This window comes from Ambystoma mexicanum, chromosome 6q, assembly GCF_040938575.1.
Source record: "Ambystoma mexicanum isolate Mex_15411 chromosome 6q, UKY_AmexF1_1, whole genome shotgun sequence".
NCBI lineage: Eukaryota > Metazoa > Chordata > Amphibia > Caudata > Ambystomatidae > Ambystoma > Ambystoma mexicanum.
This window is the reverse complement of record NC_090937.1, coordinates 1,673,554,546-1,673,580,205: the sequence shown is the minus strand read 5'-3', so window position 1 is coordinate 1,673,580,205 and position 25,660 is coordinate 1,673,554,546. Positions and strand designations below refer to the sequence as shown.

The following is a 25,660-nucleotide window of genomic DNA, read 5'->3' as shown; positions in this document are numbered from 1 at the left end:
TTCATCTGGCTAGCAAATTGGGATTCCCCTTAATGGACAAGTTAGAAGCCGAGAATGTATCCGGGGTTGACAGCACTCCATTAGTGTCGGGCCCTGTAACACAGTGCACTAACAACCTGATTATGCTCTGCCAGGAAGGACACTGGGAGAGGATCTCTTTTGACCTGATTCGAGCTCCACAGTTCCAGATTATCTTGGGAATACCATGGTTGGAAAAGCATAACCCATTGATCAATTGGCGAACCAGAACCTTGGCCTTTGCTTCCGACTGTCAGGACTCATGCAGTTCTATGGAAGGTTCTGTGGAGATAGTGCAACACGAGCTGTCTACGGAAAACACTTTAGGTCTTATAGGCTCCTTGCCACATGACTACCAGAAATTCCAAGATGTATTCCAAGAGGAAAAACAAGCCGAAGTATTTCCCCCACACAGACCCTATGATTGCCAAATTGATCTAATTCCTGGATCCCAGCTTCCGTGCAGTCGAATATATGCATTGACAGAAAAGGAAAATGTCCATTTGAAATCTTATCTGGATCAGTATCTGGCCAACGTTTTTATCAGACCATCTAAATCCCCAGCAGCATCACCTCTATTTTTTGTACCCAAAAAAGAAGGAGAATTAAGAACGTGTATAGACTACCGAGCTCTAAATCAAATCACTGTGAAAAATCGATATCCTCTCCCACTCATCTCAACATTGTTGGACCAGGTTAAACAGGCGCAAATTTTCACTTAGCTTGACCTCAGAGGTGCATACCATTTAATTGACATAAAAGAGGGAGACGAGTGGAAAACTGCCTTTCGAACACGTTATGGGTTTTTTGAATACCAGGTTATGCCCTTCAGGCTGTGTAATGCTCCCGCTGCCTTTCAATCCTTTATGAATGACATTTTCAGAGATATGCTAGACATTTGTGTGGTAGTCTACGTAGATGACATTCTAATCTTTTCTGCTAACCCTTTGGAACATGTAAGGCATGTAACCGCAGTTCTCCAAAGACTCAAGGAAAACACCCTGAATGTAAAATTGGAGAAATGTCACTTCCATGTTTCTGAGGTTGAGTTCTTGGGGTTAATTTTGTCTGCACAAGGAGTCAAGATGGATAATAGAAAGGTTGATGCAATTCTCACCTTGCCTGCACCCACGTCTGTCAAAGGAATTCAAAGTTTTGTAGGATTTGCAAATTTCTTTCGACAGTTTGTGTCTCATTTTTTCAGGTTGGTTCATCCAATTACGTCATTGCTCAGAAACAATAGAAAATTTGATTGGATCACGGAGGCAGATGAGGCCTTTAAAAAATTAAAGGAAAGATTGACTGCAGCCGTAGTCCTACAGCATCCCCAACCAGATTTTCCGTTTGTGGTGGAAACAGATGCTTTGAATGTGGCTATGGGGGCAGTACTATCGTAGCGCAATCCAGACTCCCAATAATTGCATCCAGTGGCATTTTGGTCTAAGAAATTCTCCTCTGCAGAGCTCAACTATACTATTACAGATAAGGAGTTGCTGGCCGGGGGTACAAAATGGAAAGGCTGATGCCCTATCTCGTATTGGAAAAGGAGAAGAAGCTTATGTGCCCCCCATTCCTGTGGACATTTTTTTCTGGGGAAAAGCACTTGGAGTCATGGGTTCAATAGATTTGTCATTTGGGGAACTGAGGGAAGAAGTTAAAACCAGTATGACCTCCGCTGAATTGCAGCAATGGGAATCAAAAGGTGAAAACTTCTGTATACTGGATGGGTTACCATACTATCAAAATCGCCTGTACTTGCCCACACTGAGGCTGCAAGCTCAAGTGATCTCCAGCTACCATGGAGCCTTGCTGGAGGGTCATCCTGGAGTCACCAAAACCATGGAGAAGGTGAAGAGATCATATTGGTGGCCCACTTGGCGAAAAGATATACTTCAATTCTTGAAAACCTGTGGAAACTGTGCCCAAAATAAAAATCAAAAGAGTAAACCTGCGGGCCTTCTTCAACCGTTGAGTATGCCACCTGTGCCCTGGCATACTCTCTCTATGGACTTCATCACCACCCTACCCAAATGTGACGGGTATGATACCATTTTGGTGGTGGTGGTTCTTTTTTCAAAGATGGCACATTTTGTGGCATTGAAAGGACTACCTACAGCTTCGGATCTGGCTAGAGCATTTTTGGAGAACGTAGTAAGGCTACATCGTTTCCCTTCAATAGTAGTTTCCGATCGAGGAAGCCAGTTTGTTTCTAAATTCTGGAAGAAATGCTGCGAGCTGGCAAAGGTGGAGGTGCGCCAGTCATCATCCACAAACTGACGGACAAACCGAGAGAACAAATCAAACTTTGGAACAGTACCTCAGATGCATGTTACATCAGTCTGAAGACACCTGGTTAAATGTCCTGTGGGTAGCTGAATATGCCTACAATAACTCTGTACATGCCTCCACAGGTTTAAGTCCATTTTCTACCTTACATGGTCAGCATCCCCGGACGTCTGTTTATGATCCTCCCGAATCATTAGAAATGCCAGCAGTCAAAACTCTTCACGAAAAAAATGCCACTGCCCTTGTCAAGGCACGAGAACAATTGTTTGTTGCAAAAGAGGCCCAGAAGAAATTTGCTGATCTTAAAAGAAAGGACACTCCGGAATATAAGGTGGGAGAATTAGCGTGGCTGGCTACCAAAAACGTAGCATTGAAAGGGTCACGAAAATTCCTTCCAAGGTATCTGGGACCATTCACCATCAAAAGAATAATTAATCCAGTGGCCATGAAATTGACACTTCCCAAGAACATGAAAATCCACCCTGTATTTTATGTGTCTTTGTTGAAACCAGTCAGTCCAAATACCCGAATTCAAGAAACACCAGCTCCTGTGGAGGTTGAGACTGATCAGCCAGAATATGAAGTCAAGGCTATTCTGGACTCTAAGGTGGTGCGCAAGAAGTTGTTTTATTTGGTGGATTGGAAGGGATATGGTCCTCAGGATAGAACGTGGGAACCCCAAGAGAACATTCATGCACCTAGATTGATAAGGGCCTTTCATAGGAATAACCCATGCAAACCTAGAATAGGGAAATTCTGTTTTAGGAGGGGTTTTGGGGGGGAATACTGTCATGATCATGGGTCATTCCCCTAGAGTTACCCCTAAAGGTGCGTGGGCCACAGTTTACCATACTTGGGCAGTGAGTAGGGAAAAGCCATGACTAGGCTATGTAGCAGGAGACACTTCCTCATTACCCGATATGCTGGCTTAGTGGTCTTAGGGGAAGTGACAGCGAAGGTCTGGTGGTTCATACTCTGCACATATAAGCCCCTCCCTGTTTCTGCTCCGCGCTTTGCGTCGTCTGCTGTGCAGTGTACGCATACCACGGTGCCGGCTCCAGACTACAGTTCCCTCAGAATCATTCAGTGAACCCCTTTATCGCAGTGTTACTTCATAGTTTTGTTCCCTCTGTAGTTTCCTTTACCTCCCCAGTCCCTGTCGCAGTTTTCCAGTAGTGTATTTTCCCTCGTAATTCCTGTCAGCAGTTTAGGCTTTCGCCTTCTCCTGCCAGCGGCTCTGGTGTTGCGTGCATTCCTGTCAGCTGTATCCTCATTTTGTTTAATTCTGGTCAAGCTGTCGGGAGTTCGTCTTCCTGCCTGACAGCATTCCTCACACCGCAAGTATCGGCAGCTTATGTTGGCGCGCGCACATTTTTGTTGTGTTTTGTATTAAAGGTGTTGCGCTCAATGGTTGCCGATGTAATTTCTTGAGGAGAAGTTTTGTTGCAAGTTGGTACATTAATGAGGTGCGAGTTCAAGTATTCCAGAGTCGCTGCCATAGGGACTGCTATTTGTTGGCATTTCCTTTATAGAACACTCTGACATGTTATCTTTAGTATTGAGTTCCATGGCTCATGTGTTCCCCTTAGACAGATTGTCTTAGAACTAGGGAGACAGTTGTTAGCCTTAGTTGGGAAGGTATTCTATAGTAGTTAATTTAATTTCCTTGCAATACAAATCTTCCCTATAGTATTTATAAATACATGGGTGTTTCCTCATAGTGACTAGTAAGAGTTAGGAGTTCCTTCCTCTACTTGCACGCCTAGTAAGAAAGCTCACTTAAAGTGCTATTCCTGTTACTAGGAGGGTTTCTTTTCTCCCTTCCTTCCTCTATAGGACCTTATCACTTACCACTCTTACAGGATAGTCTCAACTCCATCTACAGCAACAATATCATACATCTCCATTCTTCAGAACAAGTGCCCTTGCGTAGAAGCAGGATGGAGAGCCCACCAACAAATAATCAAAGGTAAAAACGCAAGAGTGTTAGGGAAGCAATATCCTAATAAGTAATCATTTGGAAAAGCATATTAAAGAATTGCTGCATGTTTTCCTAGATTAATGGTGATAGAATTTGATGAACAGAGAGCGAGAGTGAGAGCGTGAACAACGCAAACTAAGAGTACTAGGCTGACATTCCAGAGTGGTGCTCCCACAGAGTTTAGGAGGTAAGCGTTACATTAACAGAAACTCCAAGCCGGTCCATGAGGGCTTTGCTACTGTTGCCCAGATTCTTGCAAGAATGGCCAACACCATGAAGCAGCTGTGTCCAGCGGCATCTGAGCCACAGCCATCAACCTCCTCCACTGCCAGACCTGCCAGCTCCACGCAGACCAGCCCTGTGCGCAGGTCCCTGCATAGCATGTAGCAAACTGACACACAACCCACTCCTCCGAAGAGGGGGTGGCAGTAGCAGGATTACCCTGCACGTGTTCACTGGCAGTGCATCTGGACACATGTTGTGCACTTGATGTGTGGGTGTGTTGGGGGAGGTGGGAAAGGAGAGGATGGAGGGTGTGTGGGGGTGTTGAGGGGGACGGGGAAGGCTGGAGGGGGAGTATGGGGGTGTTGGGGGGTAGGGGTGAGGCTGGAGGGTATGTGTGGGGGTGTTGGGGGAGGGGAGAAGGGGGAGGCGAGAGGGTGTGTGTGGGGGTGTTGGGGGCACAGGGGGGGAGAGGTGGAGGGTGGATGGTTCATTCATGTGGTAAATACCATCGACACAATACACCTGTTGTGTTAAAAAAATCACATGACTGGACATTGCTTCTTCAGCGTGTGTCAATTTATTGAATGACTGTGTACAGTGCAAATTCATCCCCAAACCCAGTGCCCATATTCCCCCTGTCACAGTGCCCAGGGTCCCACATCCATGTCACCCTCTGCATCCAGAGCAGCAGAAAGGAACAAGTTACTTACCTGTAACTGTTGATCTCCAGCATGGGTCTGGCATGGATTCACATGCTCATGAATATTCCCCGTCGTCAGGCTGGGAATCCTCGGTAAAGAAAAAATCAGTATCAGTTTTGTTTCTGATCTGTCTTTCTTAGTAGTAACCAATCACTGATCTCTGGGTCATACTGCCCCCAGCCAGTGACTGCTCTCTCCCTAAGCCCCGGCTCTGGCAGCCATCCTCAGATTTGGTAGCACGCCAAGTGGCAGTATGACCAAGTGAAGAGCCGCAGATGGGTAGGTGAGAGGGTTTGCATGTGAATCCATGCCAGACCCATGCTGGAGAACAACAGTTACAGGTAAGTAACTTGTCCTTCTCCAGCATGGGGTCTGACATGGATTCACATGCTCATGAATAAAAGAATACATAGCAGTATACACATGCACAACCACGGGAGGTGGCAAAAGGCTCAACATTAAGCAATACAAGAAACTCAACATTAAGCATCTCTTACCTCCTCACCAGGCTCACCTTAAGCAAACAGGTTGCGCAGCACTGCGTGGTCGACCCCGGACTCCTCCCTGGAGTCCCGATCGACGCAGTAGAATCTTGTGAAGGTGTGCGAGCTCCACGTAGCAGCCCTGCAGATGTCCATCAGGGGCACACCAGACAGGAACGCCATGGTGGCAGCGATCACTCTGGTCGAATGGGCTCTCGGACGGCCGGAGAGCGGTCGGTTTGCCAACCGGTGACAATGCATGATGCAGCCGGAGAGCCATCTGGAAATGGAAGTCTTCGAGAGAGCCTTCCCTTGATTCACAGACCCCAAGTTCACGAACAGTTGTGACGTCTTCCGAAAACTCTTCGTGCGGTCCACGTAGAACTTCAGCGCTCTAGCTACGTCCAGCGAGTGCAGAGTCCTTTCAGCCGGCGACAAAGGCGACGGGAAGAAAACTGGCAACACCAAGGGCTCATTGAGGTGGAAGTCCGACGGCACCTTGGGCATGAAGGAGGGGTGCGTCCTCAGCACTACCCTCGTGTCATGAAAAGTCAAGTATGGAGGTTTGCAAGATAGGGCCTGAATCTCTCCCACTCGTCGTGCAGAGGTGATGGCCACGAGGAACGCTGTCTTCCATGACAGGAACTTCAAAGGCGCCGAATGCATAGGCTCGAATGGGGCTCCTGTTAGGGAGTATTTTCTTTTTAGGCTGAATTAACTAACCTAGTGAGTCCCCCAGCAGCTTTGCTGGATTTTTGGGGTTTATTTATTTTCTCCTGCCAAGAGTGAGACTCTTTTACCCTTACCCTTGGGCATGATTTGAGTGTGTTTCTTTGACTCTAGATGTGTTTTATGGGCTATGGGGTCCTTTACTCCATAGGGTCTCATGTGTTTTTACTATGTGTGTTACACAGCACCCTCCGTGCAGTAACACAGGGGTGTCATAGTGACACCCCACCCTGGGACTGACTACTGTCTCCCAGGGCATGTAAAGTCACCATTGGCTTTACTAGTCCCAAATTGTTAACAGAAACCAGTACAAACCATCATATTGTGGACGTACTGGTCGGGGCAATTCGATTGCCCCGGGGTCTGTTAGTCGAGGGGGCACGTCTCAGTCCCCCCTGATCGAGTTTTGGCTGGTGGCAGTGGAAACTACTTTTTATATTCAACCGCAAATATTTTCCTATGGGATTTTCCCATTGTTCGAGTCTACCAACTTTAATTATTTAATGCTCATAGCCTCGAACATACCGCTGGTTTATTTAATTAATATTAATTCTCCGGTTGGTATTTTTTGCCAAGACTCGATTCTAAAATGGCGTCTGTGTTCTCTTCTGTGACTCCAACGCAAGTCGAGCCCTTTGTTCCACTTTTTGGCGGGCTTCTCCACAGAAGCCTCCAAAAGTGGTGCCACTCTGTCTGGGTACCGCAGGGGGTGAGGGAGGGGGTTTAGGCACCCTGGACTGAGTTACCTTGGTAACTCAAGTCGCACTCTTGTGTGATTGGCCCAAGTGGTGAGCCGGCCGGCTCACCACTTACCATGTTTGATTGACAGCTAGGCTGAATGAATGAGGGTATGCTGCATAAAAGCAGGGCTTTGGGGACTGGAACTTCAGAAGTCGCCACAGGACCTAAGAATCCGACGAGGGAGAACCTGAGCCGACCTGCTACGACGACACCACCGGTGGAACCCTGTTGAACCGTCTCACCACTTTTCCCAACGACAGAAGAGATCTCCAGCCCGGAGAGTCTTCTTCCTTCGACTGGTGGGGATAACCAGTCTGCTTCCTTTTTCGCTTCATGGAGCATCTCATGGACGCCTTGCCTGTGCCAAGCACCCCAGAAACCGGGATACCACGTTTTACCACTACCGCGAATCAAAGGGTAGTACCTTTTACCGAAAAACTCCACGGCTGGTTTCTTCCCTGGCAGTGCAACGACCTTCATCTTTCCTCCACGTCAAGATCTTCTCTTCCTCTGGACGTCGCCGCGACTTACACCCGCTGCCAGGAACAACTGCCCCCGCTGGAGGATCCTTTCCACATATGGTACCGTGTTCCGCCTGGCTTCCCTTGCAACCGACTGTATGGGGTAGATTTAGCCCCCGGCATTCGAACCTGGGTTAGCCTGGGACACCCTGGCTAAACTTTTCTGAGCCTAACTAAAACCTTTCTGAACTCCCTGCAAGACTTTTTAAGCCTGTCGTCATTGTGTGATCTTGGGTGCATTTGTGCCCTGCTCTATCCAAGAGGGGGCCCGGCCTATGGACTTTGGCTCACAATTCACTTTTGACTTTCCTGCCTTGCTTAAGAGTTCCTAAGTATTAGTGTGGTGTATTTTCTGACATTCTGCCTTCTTCCCTCCCTTTTACGTTAACTTATTGGAGTGCCATCTATAGTTAAGCGCTCACATCTGTCTGGAAATAAGTGGTGTTAACTAAGACTTGTCTGATAAGGAATAAGGGGTGTATATATAATAATAGTAACTGTGTTTAGAGTGATTTACAATAATAGTGCTGGAGTGTTTCAATCAGTGTGTTTTTAAATAAATAATTATATACCTTGATACCAAAGCAATGGTCAGTGTTTGCTTGTGCTATTGCATCTGAGTGCCTATTATGTATACTTTGCATACTGCCTAACTCTTCTTGAGGGAAGTCTGACTGCTCAGCCACAGCTACCAGGTAAGTCTGGGTGGTACAGACTGCTACCAAGTGGGTTTACTGCTAACACCTGTAGTCCTAAATCTTTTGCAGTGTTCCCAAAGGGAACTGCACAGGTTTCTGCCTAACACTGGTGTACAGCGGTGGGATTTGTATTGAGTATACATTTTAGAGTGCTTTAAGAGACCTTAGTGCAACTAACCACAAAGCTTAGCACTGAAAAAGTAATCTTTCTAACATGTCAACTATGGAAAATTATAGTCAAGAGTCCCTTGCTACAAAAACTGCTGATTGTTTAAGAATTCTCTGTAAGCATAAGAATCTCCTGACTAAAGGCAAGAAAATGGAGCTAATAGAAAGGTTGTTAGCTAACCAAAGCCTGGATGATGGTTCAGAGGAACCTACCACTCCAGCAACTGTAGATAACAGTATTGAGATTGAAACTGAACAAAATGTTGATGATCTTGAAGAAGAGTCAGAAGAGAAAGGTGAGGCTGCTGTGACTGTCCCCCCTAGGCCTCGGTCTGCCCTACCTGCTGTACCTACTGGACCTTTACCAGGTCCCACATTTAGTCCTCAATACTTTGAACTGGAGAGAATGAAACTAGAATTGGAGTATAAGAAACTTAATGCTCAAACTGAAAAAGAACTAAGGCTAAGGGAAATGGAGCTCAAGCATGAGCTAGAAATGAAGAAATGATCTGTTGAGAATGCTTCTCTCTCTGGCTCCTCTAGAAGTTCCAGTCCTAAAAGACCCTGGATGCCTAAAGAATTGGTTGGTATGTATGAGCCTTAGTTGGATGTGTTGGATTGGTTGTCTCTGTTTGAATATAATCATGGGCTCCAGAACATCACAGTAAATGACTTACTCACCTGGTTGTTCTCTAGGCTTCCCCCTGTTGCAACTGATGTGGTAATGGAGTTGGGGGAGGAGGATAGGAAAGAGTATGAATGTGTGAAACTAGCTCTGATAGCTAGATTTGGGAAGACCCCTTCCCAGTATCTTAAGAGGTTTAGAACCCTCAAAAAGCACAATGGTACCCCTTGGGCTACCTGGGTGAGTGAAGGGTTGAAAAACTTAGAGGTATGGATTAAGGGTTACAAGGTGAACACTTATGAAGGTATGAAACATCTTTTTATGTTGGAGTCAATTTATGATGCCTGCTCTCCTGAGCTCAGACAGCACTTGGCTGATTCAAAGGAATTAGATTCCAGAAAGCTAGCTAAGGCTGCTGACTTGTGGGTTGCCAACAGGGCCACTCACAAGGATTCTGGGGTAACTCAGAAGAAGGATGAGGGGAAACAGCCTAAAAAGGACTCCAAAGAGAATTCTAATACTGCAAATTCCAAAGAGGGCCCCAAACAAAACCATAAGGGTAAGCCACAAGGCAATCCACATGTCAAATCCTGAGGGCCACGTGGATTAGTATACCTCCGTCCCCAAGCACCAGTCAGAGAGGGGCAAAGTACTCGCTGACCGGTTATTGGAGCCACAGGTGGGGAAAACAGGAAACTCCAGGTCCCGGGTGGCTGCAAAGAAAATACCAGGTTAGCTAATGGCTACACGGTATTCACAACAAGCATAAACAAATAATAAGAAAGACCTACCCTGGAGGTAAATGATGAGTGACTTGAATCTAAGTGAGTTTTCTCCAAGGGTCAGATGAGTAGTCCAGAGGGGATAACGGGACCACAGGATCTAAAGGGAGAGGAGAGGGCTTGATTGTAGGTGCACAGTTCTTGACAAAGTTCCAAGAGGTAACTGAAGGTTTATCAAGCGCCAAATCCAAAGGTCAATCCACAAACAATCCAGGAAAACAGTTCAAAGTTCAGATAATCCAAAGTTCCAAGAGGTAACTGAAGGTTTATCAAGCGCCAAATCCAAAGGTCAATCCACAAACAATCCAGGAAAACAGTTCAAAGTTCAGATAATCCAGTAATACAGGTCAGAAGAAATCCAAGCGCCAAAATTTGAGGGTAATCCAGAAGAAAAACGAAGTCCAAAATCCAAGAAATTCGATAAGCATGAAGTTCAAAACACAGGAAACCGCTAAACGCCGAGAGATCAGCTGAGAAGCAATGTGTGGAAAGGCCAAGCCCCTTTTATTGCAGTCTTCCTGATTCGTTGGCCAATCGGGGACGGTTTCCTGGTCACATGATCTTTCACTTGGTCGCGTGATCCATTTTCCTGGTCACGTGATCTTTCACTTGGTCACATGATCCATTTTCCTGGTCACCTGATCTTTCACTTGGTCACATGATCCAGTGGTTCATTTGATGCCTGTTTCCTGGAAGCCATGTCACATGAACCCTTCTTCGTGACGAATCGCGTCGAGCGGGGGACCGCAGTATGGAGTGGTGATCTCCTCCGCGCTTGCAATCTCCAAGGCAAACCCCACTGCAGGCGTGGAAATCGACGCCAGGGATGCCTCAGAGTGTAGCGTCCCACTAACGATCGAGCAGAGGTGATCGCGGGAGGGGTCCATGTTTCTCTCCGCCGCCTGCTTATCACCCGGTCGTGATTGGGTGAGTCTGAAAGCATGACAGAACCCCCCCTCAAAGGCACACGTCCTCGTGGGCTATGGGGATTGTTCTTATGAAACCGGGCAACTAGAAGTGGGGCATGTACTTGATCAGCAGGTTCCCACGATCTTTCTTCCGGGCCGTAACCCAACCAGTCCACTAGATAATAAAGACGGCCCTTCGTGAGACGGGATCCAAGAATATCATTGACCTCGTACTCTTCAGAAGTACCTTTCATTACAGGGGAAGGAGGTAGAATGATACGAGTGGAGAGAGGACATGGTTTGAGAAGGAAAGTGTGGAACACAGGATGTATTCGCCAAGTGGTTGGCAGGGAAACCTTGTAGGCTACTGGATTGATGACTTTGGTAATACGATATGGCCCCACGAAGCGAGGATGCAGTTTACGACATCCGGGTACAGGTAGGTGTCTGGTGGAAAGCCATACCCGATCCCCAACTGCATAAGTGGGGGCTGTAGTCCGTTTCTTATCAGCAGCACGACACATAGAAGCCTGTGCTTACTGAAGATGTGATATGACCTGGCCATGGATGTCTTTAAGATGCTGTACACATGAGGAAACAGAAGGAGAGAGTAGGGGAGGTACATCTGGAATAGGAAGTGTGCGAGGATGCGGCCCATACAAGGAATAAAAAGGTGAATAGCCTGTGGATGAGTGGGGTGCATTATTGTAGGCAAATTCAGCTAAATGCAGTAGTTTGTGCCAGGATTGTTGATGTTGTAAGGAGAGACAACGGAGATATTGCTCCATGGTTTGGTTGACACGTTCGGTCTGCCCGTCAGTTTCGGGATGGTAGGAGGACGAGAAGCGTGTGTCAATACCTAGTTGTCTCGTAAGGGACTGCCAAAATCGGGAAGTAAACTGGGAGCCCCTATCAGAAATGACAATAGCAGGTAACCCAAAAAAACAAAAGACATGGCGGAAGAAGAGGTCAGCCAGGGCAGGTGCTGTAGGTATACCGGTGCAGGGAATGAATCGGGCCATCTTCGTGAAGGAATCAATCACTACCCAAATAGTATCAAACCCACTAACTTTAGGTAAGTCAGTGACGAAATCCATCGTAATTGTATGCCAGGGTTTAACTGGGAGAGGCAATGGTTGGAATAGGCCTAGAGGACGACCTTTTCTGTTTTTGCATTGGGCACAAATCGAACAGGAAGACACATAAGCCATTGTATCTCTGTTCATGGAAGGCCACCAACACCAACGTTGGAGCAAGGCCAGTGTGCGCTTCTGGCCGGGATGACCATTTATGGGAGCATCATGAGACCATTCTAATGCGATAGAGCGAGTATCTGGTGTTGGTAAGTATAATCTGCCCTGTATATATGGTAGGCCTTCATACAATTCTATCTCCCACTCCCGTAGTTGTTCTGGATGTAACTTGACCCATTGTCGAACTAAGGTTAGTAAGTCTTTAGTTAGCGTACAGAGACAGATGATGTGTTTGGTGTCCAGAAGTGTCTCCGGAAAGACAGGCAAAGAGACGCCCCCAGGAAGGCGGGAGAGAGCGTCCGCTTTGCCGTGGGCTATGCCCGGTCGGCGCTTAATGACAAAGTCATATGCTGCAAAGAATAAATGCCAGCGGACTTGGCGGCTATTGGTGCACTTGAATGTGGCCAAATCCTGAAGATTGCGATGGTCAGTATAAACCGTGACCTGATGTTTTGCCCCAAGTAAATGGTGACGCCAGACTTGGAAGGCATCTTTAATGGAGAGAAGTTCTTTCTCTGTGACTGTGTAATGGATTTCAGCCTGTGTGAATTTTCGAGAATGAAAGGGCAACCGGATGTAGGAGACCTGTGGAGGGGCATGATTGAGACAAGACAGCTCCCAGAGCATAGGAAGAGGCATCAGCTTCAAGAATAAAGGGGAGATCTGGATTGGGATGCTGTAAAATAGGGGCTGTGGTAAAAGCCGTTTTGAGAGCTGAAAAAGCATCTTGTTGAGAAGAAGACCAAACAAACGGGGTACGGGGGCTAGTGAGTTGAGTTAATGGGGAAGCCAAAGCTGAAAACCCTGCAATGAATCGCCTGTAGAAGTTGGCGAAGCCAAGGAATGACTGCACTTCTTTGACATTTTGTGGAATGGGCCAATCTGCGACTACACGGATCTTGGTTGAATTCATAGCCAAACCGCCAGACGTGATGTGAAAACCTAGGAAGTCTACTTCCTTGGCGTGAAATAGGCATTTTTCTGGTTTAGCGTAAAGGGAGTGTGTGCGCAGCCGATTCAGGACTTCTCGTACATGAGTGACGTGATCTTGGTGCGATTGAGAAAATACCAAAATATCATCCAGATATACCACCACGTAGTTATCTATGATGTCGTGGAATATTTCATTCATAAACCTCTGGAAGGTTGCAGGTGCGTTACATAGCCCAAAGGGCATGACGGTATATTCGAAGAGGCCGTATTTGGTACAAAAAGCTGTTTTCCATTCATCCCCTTTTCGGATGCGTATGAGATTATACGCTCCTCGCAGATCAAGCTTGGTAAAAATAGTGGCATGTGTGAGACGATCTAGTAGTGGAGTGATAAGGGGTATGAGGTATCTATTCTTGATCGTGATGTTGTTCCAACGGCGATAATCAATGCAGGGGCGAAGATCGCCTTCCCTCTTGGGTACAAAGAAAATAGGACTAGCTGCAGGAGACTGTGAGGGCCTGATGTGGCCTAAACGTAAAGAATGTTGTATGTACTCTTTAAGAATCAGGTCTTCAGATGCTGAAAGGGAGTATATGCGTCCGTGGGGCACAGGGACCCCTGGTTCCAGATCTATCGGACAATCAAAGGGACGATGCGGGGGTAAGTGTTCAGATGATTTTTTATCAAACACTTCCAAGAAGTCATGATATTGTGAGGGTATCTGGGCCGAAACCGAACCTACCACATGCCTAGGAGGGTCAACCTCCATCTGTGATTCTTGTAAAGATAAATGAGCTAATGCCCCGAGCGCTTGTGCTGGCGTCGTTGCCTGCTCTGGGGATAACAAACAATGTTCCTGACAATACAAGCATTCGAAAGAAATGGAGCTTAAGGACCAGTTAAAGAGCGGATTATGTGTGCGTAAACAGGGGATACCAAGGATAATACCGTATTGAGGGGTAGTTATCAAGTCAAAACTAAGGGTTTACTGGTGTGTGTCCTGCAATATGAGAGTAATGGGTGCCGTCTGTTGCCTGATAGGGCCCGAAATCAACGGAGAACCATCAACCGCTTGTACAGGTTCTGGATGTTTTTTATTTTGTAAAGGGAGATTTAGGGACGCGGCCAAAGCACTGTCAACGTAGTTACCTATTGCCCCTGAATCGATGACCAAGTGTACCTGGTGTTTAACGTTGTCAGAGGAAAACAAAAGTGCCGGAAGAAACAAAGGCCGGGTTGAATCCGACAATGAAGGGGGTATGTACGATTGTACTGGTAGGCTCGTCCGCGCCCCCTTATCTAAGGACGAGCCTTCAGAGAACCTGTTGTCTTTTGTTTGGGTCTTCGGGGACATTCCTTGACAAAATGACCTGACACTCCGCAGTAAAAACAAGCATTAGCCTGGCTGCGTCGTTCTCTCTGTAAGGGTGATATGGGACTGCGTATTCCCCCTATTTTCATGGGTTCGCTTGTTTGTTCTGTAGAGTTCGAGCTTAGGGAAAATACCGGATTCGTTCTCTTTGTTTCAGTCTTTCTTTCATTGAACCGGGCATCAACTTGTAAGACCAAGTCAACCAATTCAGGGTATTGAGTAGGTAAGATAGGTATGACGGAGAGGGCGTCCTTCAAACGTTCGCTGAGACCTTTATAGAACACAACTGCCTTTTTTTCTTCTGGCCAGGCAGTTTCGACAGACAGTTGGTTGAAGCTTGTTATGTATTCTATTAATGTGGTTTTTCCTTGGGTCAAATCTAGGAATTCAAGGTCCCGTGTTTGCGCTTTACGTCGTGTGTCAAAAACCTTAGTCATTTCTGCCACTAGTCTATCAAAATCATACAAAACGGGACTATTATTCTCCAACAGGGGATTCGCCCATGTAGCAGCAATGCCGCTTAAATGAGACAAAGTGAAGGCTGCCTTAGTAGTCGAATCAGGGAAGGCCTGTGGTCGACATAAAAAATGTAGCTTACACTGATTTAGGAAAGTGCGAAATTTACGTGGGACACCCTGGAATTTCTCGGGGGCCGCCAAAGGAAATGGGGTGGGGACATAGACTGGGGCTGGTGCCACTGCCCCTACAGCCGGTGCAGCCTGTTCGGGTGCATCTCCAAACTCCTCATCTGGTGGCCCTTAAGACAGTGATTGCTTGTACAAGCGCAGCCACCGGATCCCGGGTGGAGGTATCCATAATCCAGTGGTATACGTCTTCTCAGTCTGTCAAATCCTGAGGGCCACGTGGATTAGTATACCTCCGTCCCCAAGCACCAGTCAGAGAGGGGCAAAGTACTCGCTGACCGGTTATTGGAGCCACAGGTGGGGAAAACAGGAAACTCCAGGTCCCGGGTGGCTGCAAAGAAAATACCAGGTTAGCTAATGGCTACACGGTATTCACAACAAGCATAAACAAATAATAAGAAAGACCTACCCTGGAGGTAAATGATGAGTGACTTGAATCTAAGTGAGTTTTCCCCAAGGGTCAGATGAGTAGTCCAGAGGGGATAACGGGACCACGGGATCTAAAGGGAGAGGAGAGGGCTTGATTGTAGGTGCACAGTTCTTGACAAAGTTCCAAGAGGTAACTGAAGGTTTATCAAGCGCCAAATCCAAAGGTCAATCCACAAACAATCCAGGAAAACAGTTCAAAGTTCAGATAATCCAGTAATACAGGTCAGAAGAAATCCAAGCGCCAAAATTTGAGGGTAATCCAGAAGAAAAACAAAGTCCAAAATCCAAGAAATTCGATAAGCATGAAGTTCAAAACACAGGAAACCGCTAAACGCCGAGAGATCAGCTGAGAAGCAATGTGTGCAAAGGCCAAGCCCCTTTTATTGCAGTCTTCCTGATTCGTTGGCCAATCGGGGACGGTTTCCTGGTCACATGATCTTTCACTTGGTCACGTGATCCATTTTCCTGGTCACGTGATCTTTCACTTGGTCACATGATCCAGTGGTTCATTTGATGCCTGTTTCCTGGAAGCCATGTCACATGACCCCTTCTTCGTGACGAATCGCGTCGAGCGGGGGACCGCAGTATGGAGTGGTGATCTCCTCCGCGCTTGCAATCTCCAAGGCAATCCCCACTGCAGGCGTGGAAATCGACGCCAGGGATGCCTCAGAGTGTAGCGTCCCACTAACGATCGAGCAGAGGTGATCGCGGGAGGGGTCCATGTTTCTCTCCGCCGCCTGCATATCACCCGGTCTGGATTGGGTGAGTCTGAAAGCATGACACCACAGCAGAATAGTGTACCTTCTGGTGCCAAACCAGAGGGAGGCCAGAACAAGCCACCATTCCAAAAAGCATTTGGTAAATGCTTTGTTTGTGGCTCTACTGACCATGTAAAAGGAGATCCCAGATGCAACGGTAAACCTTCAGGGATCCAGCTTGCCTCCTTAGCCTTTGCTCCAGAAGAGGAAGTCCCAATGGTAAGTGGAAACTTTCCACTGCTGGCTGATGAACCCATTGGTGTCTCAGCCAGTGTTTCTTTAGTCTCTCTGGGGTTTTGGGAACAACAGAATTTAGATGTGTATAATTCTATCCCAGATAATACTAAAGAGTATTATAAAGACAGTGTCCAGGTGAATGGTCAGGAGACTCCTGCCATTAGGGACACTGGGGCCAGCATAACTGTGGTGGATGAATCATTTTTCAAGGCAGAGGATGTTGCTAAGGCACCCAAATGCCTCACCAAGTTAGCTGGAGGGCCTGTGCAGATGTGTCCCCAGTTACCAGTTCTCATCCAGTGTAATGATATGGCTGTAAAGATACCTGTCAGTATACAATGTGAAGTACCTGGTAGGGTTCTGTTGGGCAAGGACCTGAAAGCTCTTGGAGTTGTGTCAGATACCCCCAGACCTCCTAGTAAAAGGTTACAGAGCTCACAAAACCTGCAAGAGAGAAAACCCTGCAAGGGTTATCTCAAGAGGTGATGACAGAGATCACTACTCTCCCACTGGAGCAACTTACTGCAGTAACTACCAGATCAGGAGCAATGGGGCAACCCAAGACTCCTAGGAAAAAGCCAGCAGAAAGCACTCCAGTGCTTCCAACAAGGACTTCCCCTCGAATGTCCACAGTTACACCTGTAACTCCACCTCCAGTTGAGGCTGAGATGGAGGTGCAACCCTGTATGGTTGAACTAGACTCTGAAGAAGGGCTAGTGGGAGGCCAAGAACTTATTGGAGATCTAGACCCGGAGGACCATCCTGAGCTGCAGTCTTTACTGGCAGAAGGTGGGCCCAGCAGGGCAGCTTTCCGTAAGATACAAAGAGAATGTCCAACTCTGGAGGGTCTCTGCCACCAGGCAGCTGCTCAGGCTGATGGGCAAGAGCCTGGGAAGTATAGGTTACACTGGGAAGATGGCCTCTTCTACAGTGAACCCACTGAGCCTGAACCTGAAGACTACAAGCGCCTTGTAGTACCTCAAGAAAACAGACAACAGTTCTTGCACTTAGCCCACGAGATTCCTTTGGCTGGTCACTTGAGTTTCAAGAAGACCAAGGAAAGACTCTCACTCTACTTCTATTGGCCAAAAATGGGGGCAGAAGTAGATAAGTTTTGCAAGAGCTGCCATACCTGCCAAACTTCTGGTAAGGTTGGCTCCAAGAATGTGGCACCATTAGTGCCTCTCCCAGTTGTGGGAGTCCCATTTGAGAGGGTAGGGATTGACATTGTTGGTCCCCTTGATCCCCCTACCTCCTCAGGCAACAGGTTTATCCTTGTTGTAGTAGACCATGCTACTAGATACCCTGAGGCAATTCCTATGAGGACTGTTACAGCTCCGGCTGTGGCTAAGGCCCTCCTTGGTATTTTTACCAGGGTTGGGTTTCCTAAGGAAGTAATATCCGACAGGAGGTCAAACTTTATGTCCCACTACATGAAAGCCATGTGGAAAACCTGTGGAGTTACTTACAAGTTCTCAACTGCATACCACCCCCAGACAAATGGGTTGGTAGAAAGGTTTAACAGAACTATGAAGAGCATGATAGGTGCTTTAGAGGAACCCCTGAAAAGAAAGTGGGACCTTCTACTGCCATTGCCTTCTCTTTGCTTATAGAGAAGTCCCTCAGGAGGGAGTCGGTTATTCTCCCTTTGAACTTCTCTATGGCCATCCAGTCAGAGGTCCGTTGGCCCTGATTAAGCAGGGATTGGAAGGTGCTCCTCCCCTCAAGCCAGTCAGAGTGACTGACTATGTGATAGGTCTCCGGAGGAGGATGTCACACATGATGGCAGAAGCTAGTGATAACCTGAAAGCTGAACAAGCTTTGGTCAAGCATTGGCATGATCAAAAGGCTAACATGGTTGAGTTCACTCAAGACCAGCTAGTTCTCGTTAAACTCCCAACAAGGCAGAGGGCCTTGCAAGACAAATGGATGGGACCCTTCAAAGTTGTGGGAAAACTTGGGGAGGTCAACTATCTGGTGGATCTGGGCCGACCCAGGGAAGCTCCTAGGGTCTTCCACATCAATCGACTGAAAGCGTATGTCTCCAGACCTGAAGTAGGAGCCTTGCTTCTAGCTTCAGCAGCAGAGGAAGAAGAGAGTGAATCTCTCCCTGATCTCCTCAGAGGTGTACCTTTAGATGAAAAAATTGAAGCAGTCAATCTCTCCTCAGATCTGACACCTGAGCAACAAGAGGAGTGCAAATCTATGTTAAATCAGTTTGCCTCCCTGTTCTCACTGTCACCAGGCTTGACCCTTTGGGGACAGCATGATATTCTCACTGGTGACTGTCTGCCAGTCAAAAGCAGAGGATACAGAATGTCAGAAAATGTAAGAACCCATATCAAAGGGGAGGCCAAGAAGATGCTTGATCTCGGGGTAATAGAGCCCTCTACTAGTCCATGGTCTAGCCCAGTTGTGTTAGTACCAAAGGCAAGATCCAAAGACTTGAGATTCTGTGTGGACTATAGAGCTCTTAATGCAGTCACTAAGACTGATGCCCACCCTTTGCCAAGGACAGATGAGTTGGTGGATAACATTGGTGCAGCCAAGTACCTCAGCACATTTGACCTTATGTCAGGCTATTGGCAAATATCCTTGACAGACCATGCCAAGGAGAAAACTGCATTTTCAACCCCAGTTGGCTTGTACCAGTTTAAGGTAATGCCTTTTGGATTAAAAAATGCACCTGCTACATTCCAAAGGATGGTGAACCAAGTTCTAGCTGGGATGGAGGACTTCTGCATGGCATACTTGGATGACATTGCAGTCTTCAGCCACTCCTGGGAGGACCATGTGAACCACATAGGGCATGTTTTGCAGGCTCTTGAACAGGCCAATTTGACAATCAAGGCAAGTAAATGCCAGATTGGTCAAAGTAAAGTGGTCTACCTTGGACATGAGGTAGGAGGTGGAGAAATAAGGCCTTAGCTCAGCAAAATTGAAGCTGTGCAAAATGGGACAACACCTACTACTCAAACCCAGGTGAGAGCCTTCCTAGGCCTCACTGGGTATTACCGGAATTTCATTGAGAACTATGGGACCATAGCTTCTCCACTGAATGTAATCTCCTCCCCAAAATTCCCAAAAAAGGTCAAATGGAATGAGGAGTGCAATCAGGCCTTTGAAAAACTGAAGAAAGCTCTTTGCCAAGCTCCAGTATTGAGAGCTCCTGACTACCACCAAACTTTCGTTGTGCAAACTGATGCTTCCAATATAGGTATAGGTGCAGTTCTAAGCCAACTGGATGAGAAGGGTAGGGAGCACCCCATTTGCTTCATCAGCCGTAAGCTGAAGGATCCTGAGACAAGGTGGGCAACAATCGAAAGAGAATGCTTTGCTATTGTGTGGGCACTGAAGAAGTTTAGGCCATACTTGTATGGTTCTACTTTTGTCATTCAGACTAACCACCAACCCTTGAGATGGTTAATGCAAATGAAGGGAGAAAATCCAAAACTATTGAGATGGTCAATCTGCCTGCAAGGGTTTGATTTCACCATTGAGCACAGGTCAGGGTGTCACCATCAAAATGCTGATGGACTCTCTAGGATGTATGTCATCGACTAGAGGTATGAGGTTCATCCAGGAGTGGATTAAATCCTCCTGTCCCCTATTCTAGGGGGGCGAGTGTTAGGGAGAATTCTCTGTTTAGGCTGAATTTCCTAACCTAGTGAGTCCCCCAGCAGCTTTGCTGGATTTTTGGGGTTTATTTTTTTTCTCCTGCCAAGAGTGAGACTCTTTTACCCTCACTCTTGGGCATGATTTGAGTGTGTTTCTTTGAATCTAGATGTGTTTAATGGGCTATGGGGTCTTTTACTCCATAGGGCTTCATATGTTTTGTGATATGTGTTACACAGCACCCTCAGTGCAGTGACAAGGGGTGTCATAGTGACCCCCCAGTATAGACTCCATACCCTGGGACTGACTACTGTCTCCCAGGGCATGTAAAGTCACCATTGACTTTACTAGCCTTAAATTCTGAACAGAACCAGTACAAACCATCATATTGTGGGCGTACTGGCTGGGGCAATTCAATTGCCCTGGGGTCTGTTAGTCGAGGGGGCACGTCTCCGTCCCCCCTGATCGAGTTTTGGCTGGTGGCAGTGGATACTACTTTTTATATTCAAACGCAAATATTTTCCTATGGGATTTCCCATTGTTTTAGACTACTACCTTTATTTAATTATTTACGGTAGCCTCGAACATACCGCCGGTTTATTTAATTAATATTAATTCTCCGGTTGGTATTTTTTGCCAAAACTTGATTCTAAAATGGCGTTTGTGTTCTCTTCTGTGACTCCAACCCAAGTCGAGCCCTTTGTTCCACTTTTTGGCGGGCTTCTCCACAGAAGCCCTCCAAAGTGGTGCCACTCTGTCTGGGGTACTTAGGAGGGGTGGAGGGGGATGTAGGCACCCTGGACTGAGTTGCATAGGCAACTCAAGTCGCACTCCGTCCTGATTGGCCCAAGTGGTGAGCTTGCCAGCTCACCACTTAGCACGTTTGAGTGACAGCTAGGCTGATTGAATGGGGGTATTCTGCATAAAGCAGGGCTTTGGGGACTGGAACTTCAGAAGTCGCCACAGGACCTAAGAATCCGACGAGGGAGAAGCTGAGCCGACCTGCTATGACGACACCACCGGTGGAGCCCTGCGGGACCGTCTCACCACTTTTCCCAACGACAGAGGAGATCTCCAGCCGGAGAGTCTTCTTCATTTGACTGGTGGGGATAACCAGTTTCACTGTCTTTTCGCCTTCCTGACGTACCTCGTGGCCGCCTTGCCTGTGCCAAGCACCCCAGCAACCGGAATACCACGTTTTACCACGACCACGAAACAAAGGTACCACCTTTAACCGGAAAACTCTGCGGCTGGTTTCTTCCCTGGTAGTGCAACGACCTTCATCTTTCCTCCAAGTCGAGATCTTCTCTTCCCCTAGACAACAGCGCGACTTGCACCCACTGCCAGGAACAACTGCCACCGCTGGAGGATCCTTCCCACTTAAGGTACCGTGTACCGCCCCGCTTTCCCTTGCTACCGACTGTATGGGGTAGATTTAGCCCCTGGCTTTCGAACCTGGGATAGCCTGGGACACCCTGGCTAAACTTTCCTAAAGCCTCTCTAAACTCTTTTTGAACCCTTTGCAAGACTTTCAAAGCCTAGTATAATTGTGTGATCTTGGGCGCATTTGTGCTCTGCTCTCTCCAAGAGTGGGCCCACACTTTGGACTTTGGCTCACCAGTGACTTTTGCTTTTCTGCCTTGCTAACAGTGTTCCTGAATCTTAGAGTGGTGTACCTTTCCATATTCTGTCTTTTTACCTCCCTTTCTCACAACCTTATTGGAGTGCCATCTAGTTAAGCGCTCACCTCTGTATGAAAATAAGTGGTGTTTTACTGTGACTTATCTGATAAGGAAAAAGGGGTGTATATATTATAATAGTAACTGTGTTTAGAATCTTTTACAATAAGAGTCCTGGAGTGTTTCAAACAGTGTGTTTTTAAATAAATAATTATATACTTTGATACCAAAGCTCTGGTCAGTGTTTGCTTGTATTGGTGTGTCTGGGTGCCTATTGTGTATACTTTGCATAATGCCTAACTCTTCTTGAGAGAAGTCTGACTGGTCAGCCACAGCTACCAGGTAAATTTGGGTGGTACAGACTGCTACCAAGTGGGTTTACTGCCAACACCTGTAGTCCTAAATCTTTTGCAGTGTTCCCTAAAGGAACTGCACAGGTTTCTGCCTAACACCCAAGTAGCCGTGAACCCACTCAGGTGTGGCAGCCTGGCCCTGGAAGGAAACTGCCATCAAGAAGAGGAGTGCTCACCAGCCAAGTCACAGGTCCCAAAAACACGGACCTGGGAGCCCACGCTGGGGGCACCATGTGAGCAAAGAATGGCAACTCCCAGTTCTTTGCCCAAGTGCCCAAAAGTACAGAACTAAGAAAACACTGCACAGTTGTTTGTTGGGGGATACCCATAATAGTAAGTTATGTTTTTATAAGTATGTTTATTAAAAAAACAGCCTTTTAATTGCCACCACAAAACTAGTTTCTGTGTATTGTTTTATGTATTTACTGTGTAGAATGTATGACCCTTAGGACTAGAGATTCCACAGCTTATGAAGACAAGGAAATAAACAACATTTCATCTGCGATGCAAGGATTACACACTTACAAGGACCAGCAATGAATAAGGATTGGATGTAGCGAACAGCCTCCCTTGCAATACAAGATGTTTTCAGACTTCAGAACCACACACTAGCAGAGAAGAGAGACCCAGATTCATGCAGGTAATAACTCCAGGGCTTCTAATGGATGGGAGTGTGACGCAAGACTGGCCTACAGTCTTTCTGAAAATGAGCATGACAGAAGTCCTCAGGTCAGTCACTTTCCAAACCACATTACTCTTAACATAGGTCCAAATCACAGACAAGCACTGATGTCCCCAAAACCAGTAACTAGTGCCCAAGGAAAGATGGACCCTGCTATGGAATACAGCCAACTTGGCCTGGCAGTGTGGGAATTTTGAGTGTCATTTGAAGGAAGGTGTTTGGTCGAGAGTGGTGAGAGGAGTAATGAAGGCTGGAGGTTGGAGGGAGAGAGTCTGGAGACGTTTGGAGCATTGTTAAAGGTGGAGGAAAGTTAGAGGAGAGTTGTTGGAAAAGGTTAGAGCAGAGAAAGCTGTTTGCAAAAGTGGAAGAGCTGTTAATGGATGGAGGACGGTGGATAAGGTGACAAGTGTCAATAGGAGGTGAGATGTTGGGGTGTGGAGGAGGCAAACCATCAGAGAGAGATTAAGAGAGGGTACAGCTAGAGGAGATATATTGGTACAGGACTCAACAAGAGTAGGAGCCCAAATATCTAAAGGAAGTGACGTCAGAAAGCCAAATTGCTCAATGGCAGAAGGCAGTAAGTGATGGTGCAGTCGCCAGCAGTCTCAGAGAGCTTATGCTATAGAGGGTTGGCGAGGAAGTGTCCGGTGGACTAGTACCTCAGAGAAGGCAGGTGATCATATGACAGAGTACCCCAGACCTAATTCCCAAACCCCAATTCAGTGAGGTACTGCTGAAAACCCTGGTCTATTGCCTGGCCTTGCTGAAGGAGGCCTGCAAAGGTGACCTACCCCAAAGGACACCGGCCACAGAAGGCCCACATCCACCTACTCAACTGACTAGTGTTCAGGAACTCCTGAAACCAGAAGTAATAGAAAACCTTCATACCAGCAACTATTGTGAGAAACGTTTTTGGAATCCTGAACACAGGCACTATCAACGTGTTGTACAATAAATCCATTGCTGTAACTGCACATGCTATACTATATCAGCCTTTTGTGAGTCCCATCCAGCTACCCTGTCAAAGATGACAGAAAGGTACAGTCTAAGCCACACCTAGGTCCTTGTGGACTTCTTCTGGCCTGTGCATGGTGGGGATCACCTGGGGATCCTCTGCAGTCCGGCTCCGAGCCCAGCATCATGGCACGAGTCATGCCAACCAGAAAGATTGACGAGCCCAACCATCACAACCCAGGGAAAGACCCCAATCGTTTGCATTGAGTTGTATGTTGATATGATATGATAGGTTATTTATAACACGCTTAATACCCAGAGGTTTCTAAGCGTGGTACCGGGGATCGAACCTGTGTTGCTTCGTGTTGTCTTGCTTCCAAAGCAAGCACGTTTCTGCTGAGCTATCCTCCCGAGCTGTTAAATCCCATATTTAACAGCTGCATCAGTGAGTAGTCATGTAAATTAAGCATCTTTGCACTCATTTACAGCTGACTTAATCTGTGTCAAACATTATGGCATCTTATGTGGCAAGGTACTTAGCCTGAGCCCTGCTGGTTGTGAAGGAAACCATTCAGAATGATGGGCAACTGAGAAAGGTGGTTGGGGGACAATAAGGCAAGACTCATGTCTGTGGGGACAATGGACCTCCTCACAAGTTGGGCAGTGTGGTAAACATGAAGAAGTAATAGCGTTACCACTGCATTACCGCACCACCCAATCACGGGTTTTGGGGAAAAGTGAGAGGATTCACCTCCAGCGCTGAGCTGAAGGGGAATCCGTTGACTTCTCAGAACTTTTTGGTGCAATTACTGCAGTGCAAATTCTGCTTCAGTTATTGCGCTGAAAAATACCCCACTGAGTCCTAAGGACTAAAAAGCAAATAGAACTTCCACAGCCACTTGTAACCTGGCAGTAATAACACCGGAGCAAGTGACAGTAACGGTAATTGCACTGGGCAGTATCCCAGCGGATTAACCGCTGGGATACCGCCCAGCTCCTGATGAGGCCCAATGTCAGCTACTAAAAGGAGAATGAGAGATTAGTAGAGGAAAATATAGCATATTCATGAAAATATGAAACTTACGCTGGTCCATAGTTGCATAAAACTATCATATAATATTCACCATCAAAGCCCTTAACTGAGTCACATACATGAGCAGCGCATCCAAGTTTGTAAGTATTGCCCCAAACAACCTGCAAAAAAAAAAAAAGTTTAAATCACATAAAGAAGACATAGTGGTACACCTGAAAATGGTTGGTGCTAAATATTTGGTTCACAATCATACATTAGTATAAAGTCCTAACAGAAGAATAAGTTACTTACCACCTGGTAGCGTTCTTTCGACTGGATGTTCCTCCCACATATTCCTCATCTTTGATCTTTGATATTTGTATCATAAGCTTTGCTGCTTCGGAAAAATAAATTCCACACCAGAGGGTGCTGTGCTCAATGTCATGGCACCGATGTCCCTCGAGGGCTAACTTAAGAGCATCAACGTCATCCGCAGTACAAATAGCTTGAGCCGTGCCCGTTGGCTTCAGTTCTGTTTCTTCAATATCCTCAACTGAGACGTTGACCAGGCGTACCCTTAGACCATAAGCTCTCGAGGAACCCAGAGTGTAATTTACGTAAATTGTACGGCAGGGTAGGGTGGGAGGTCGATGAGAAATACGTGGGAGGAACATCCAGTCAAAAGAACATTACCAGTTGGTAAGTAACTTGTTCTTCGAATGGATTGTGTGCTCCTATGTATTCCTCATCTTTGATAGACTCCCAAAGCAGTGAAAATTTGGAGGAGGGAGTACCAATTAACCCTAATTATGGACCGTATGAAGAACGGCCTTAGCAAAAAGATCTCCTTGGGATGAGGTTGAATCTAAACAAT

The 25,660-nt window shown here is 46.8% G+C and overlaps 1 protein-coding gene across 5 annotated transcripts in view; it reads right to left on the bottom strand.

Moving 5' to 3' along the window:
• Window positions 1–25,660, bottom strand: part of LOC138517032 (glioma pathogenesis-related protein 1-like) — a 792,259-nt gene that overhangs the window by 421,706 nt on the left and 344,893 nt on the right. For 3 of the 5 annotated variants that reach the window (XM_069632546.1, XM_069632547.1, XM_069632544.1), the window contains one exon: window positions 24,859–24,968. In XM_069632546.1, coding sequence (XP_069488647.1) covers window positions 24,859–24,968 — 110 coding nt within the window. The remainder of the gene's footprint in view (window positions 1–24,858; window positions 24,969–25,660) is intronic. The other 2 variants (XM_069632545.1, XM_069632543.1) reach the window with 1 other exon arrangement.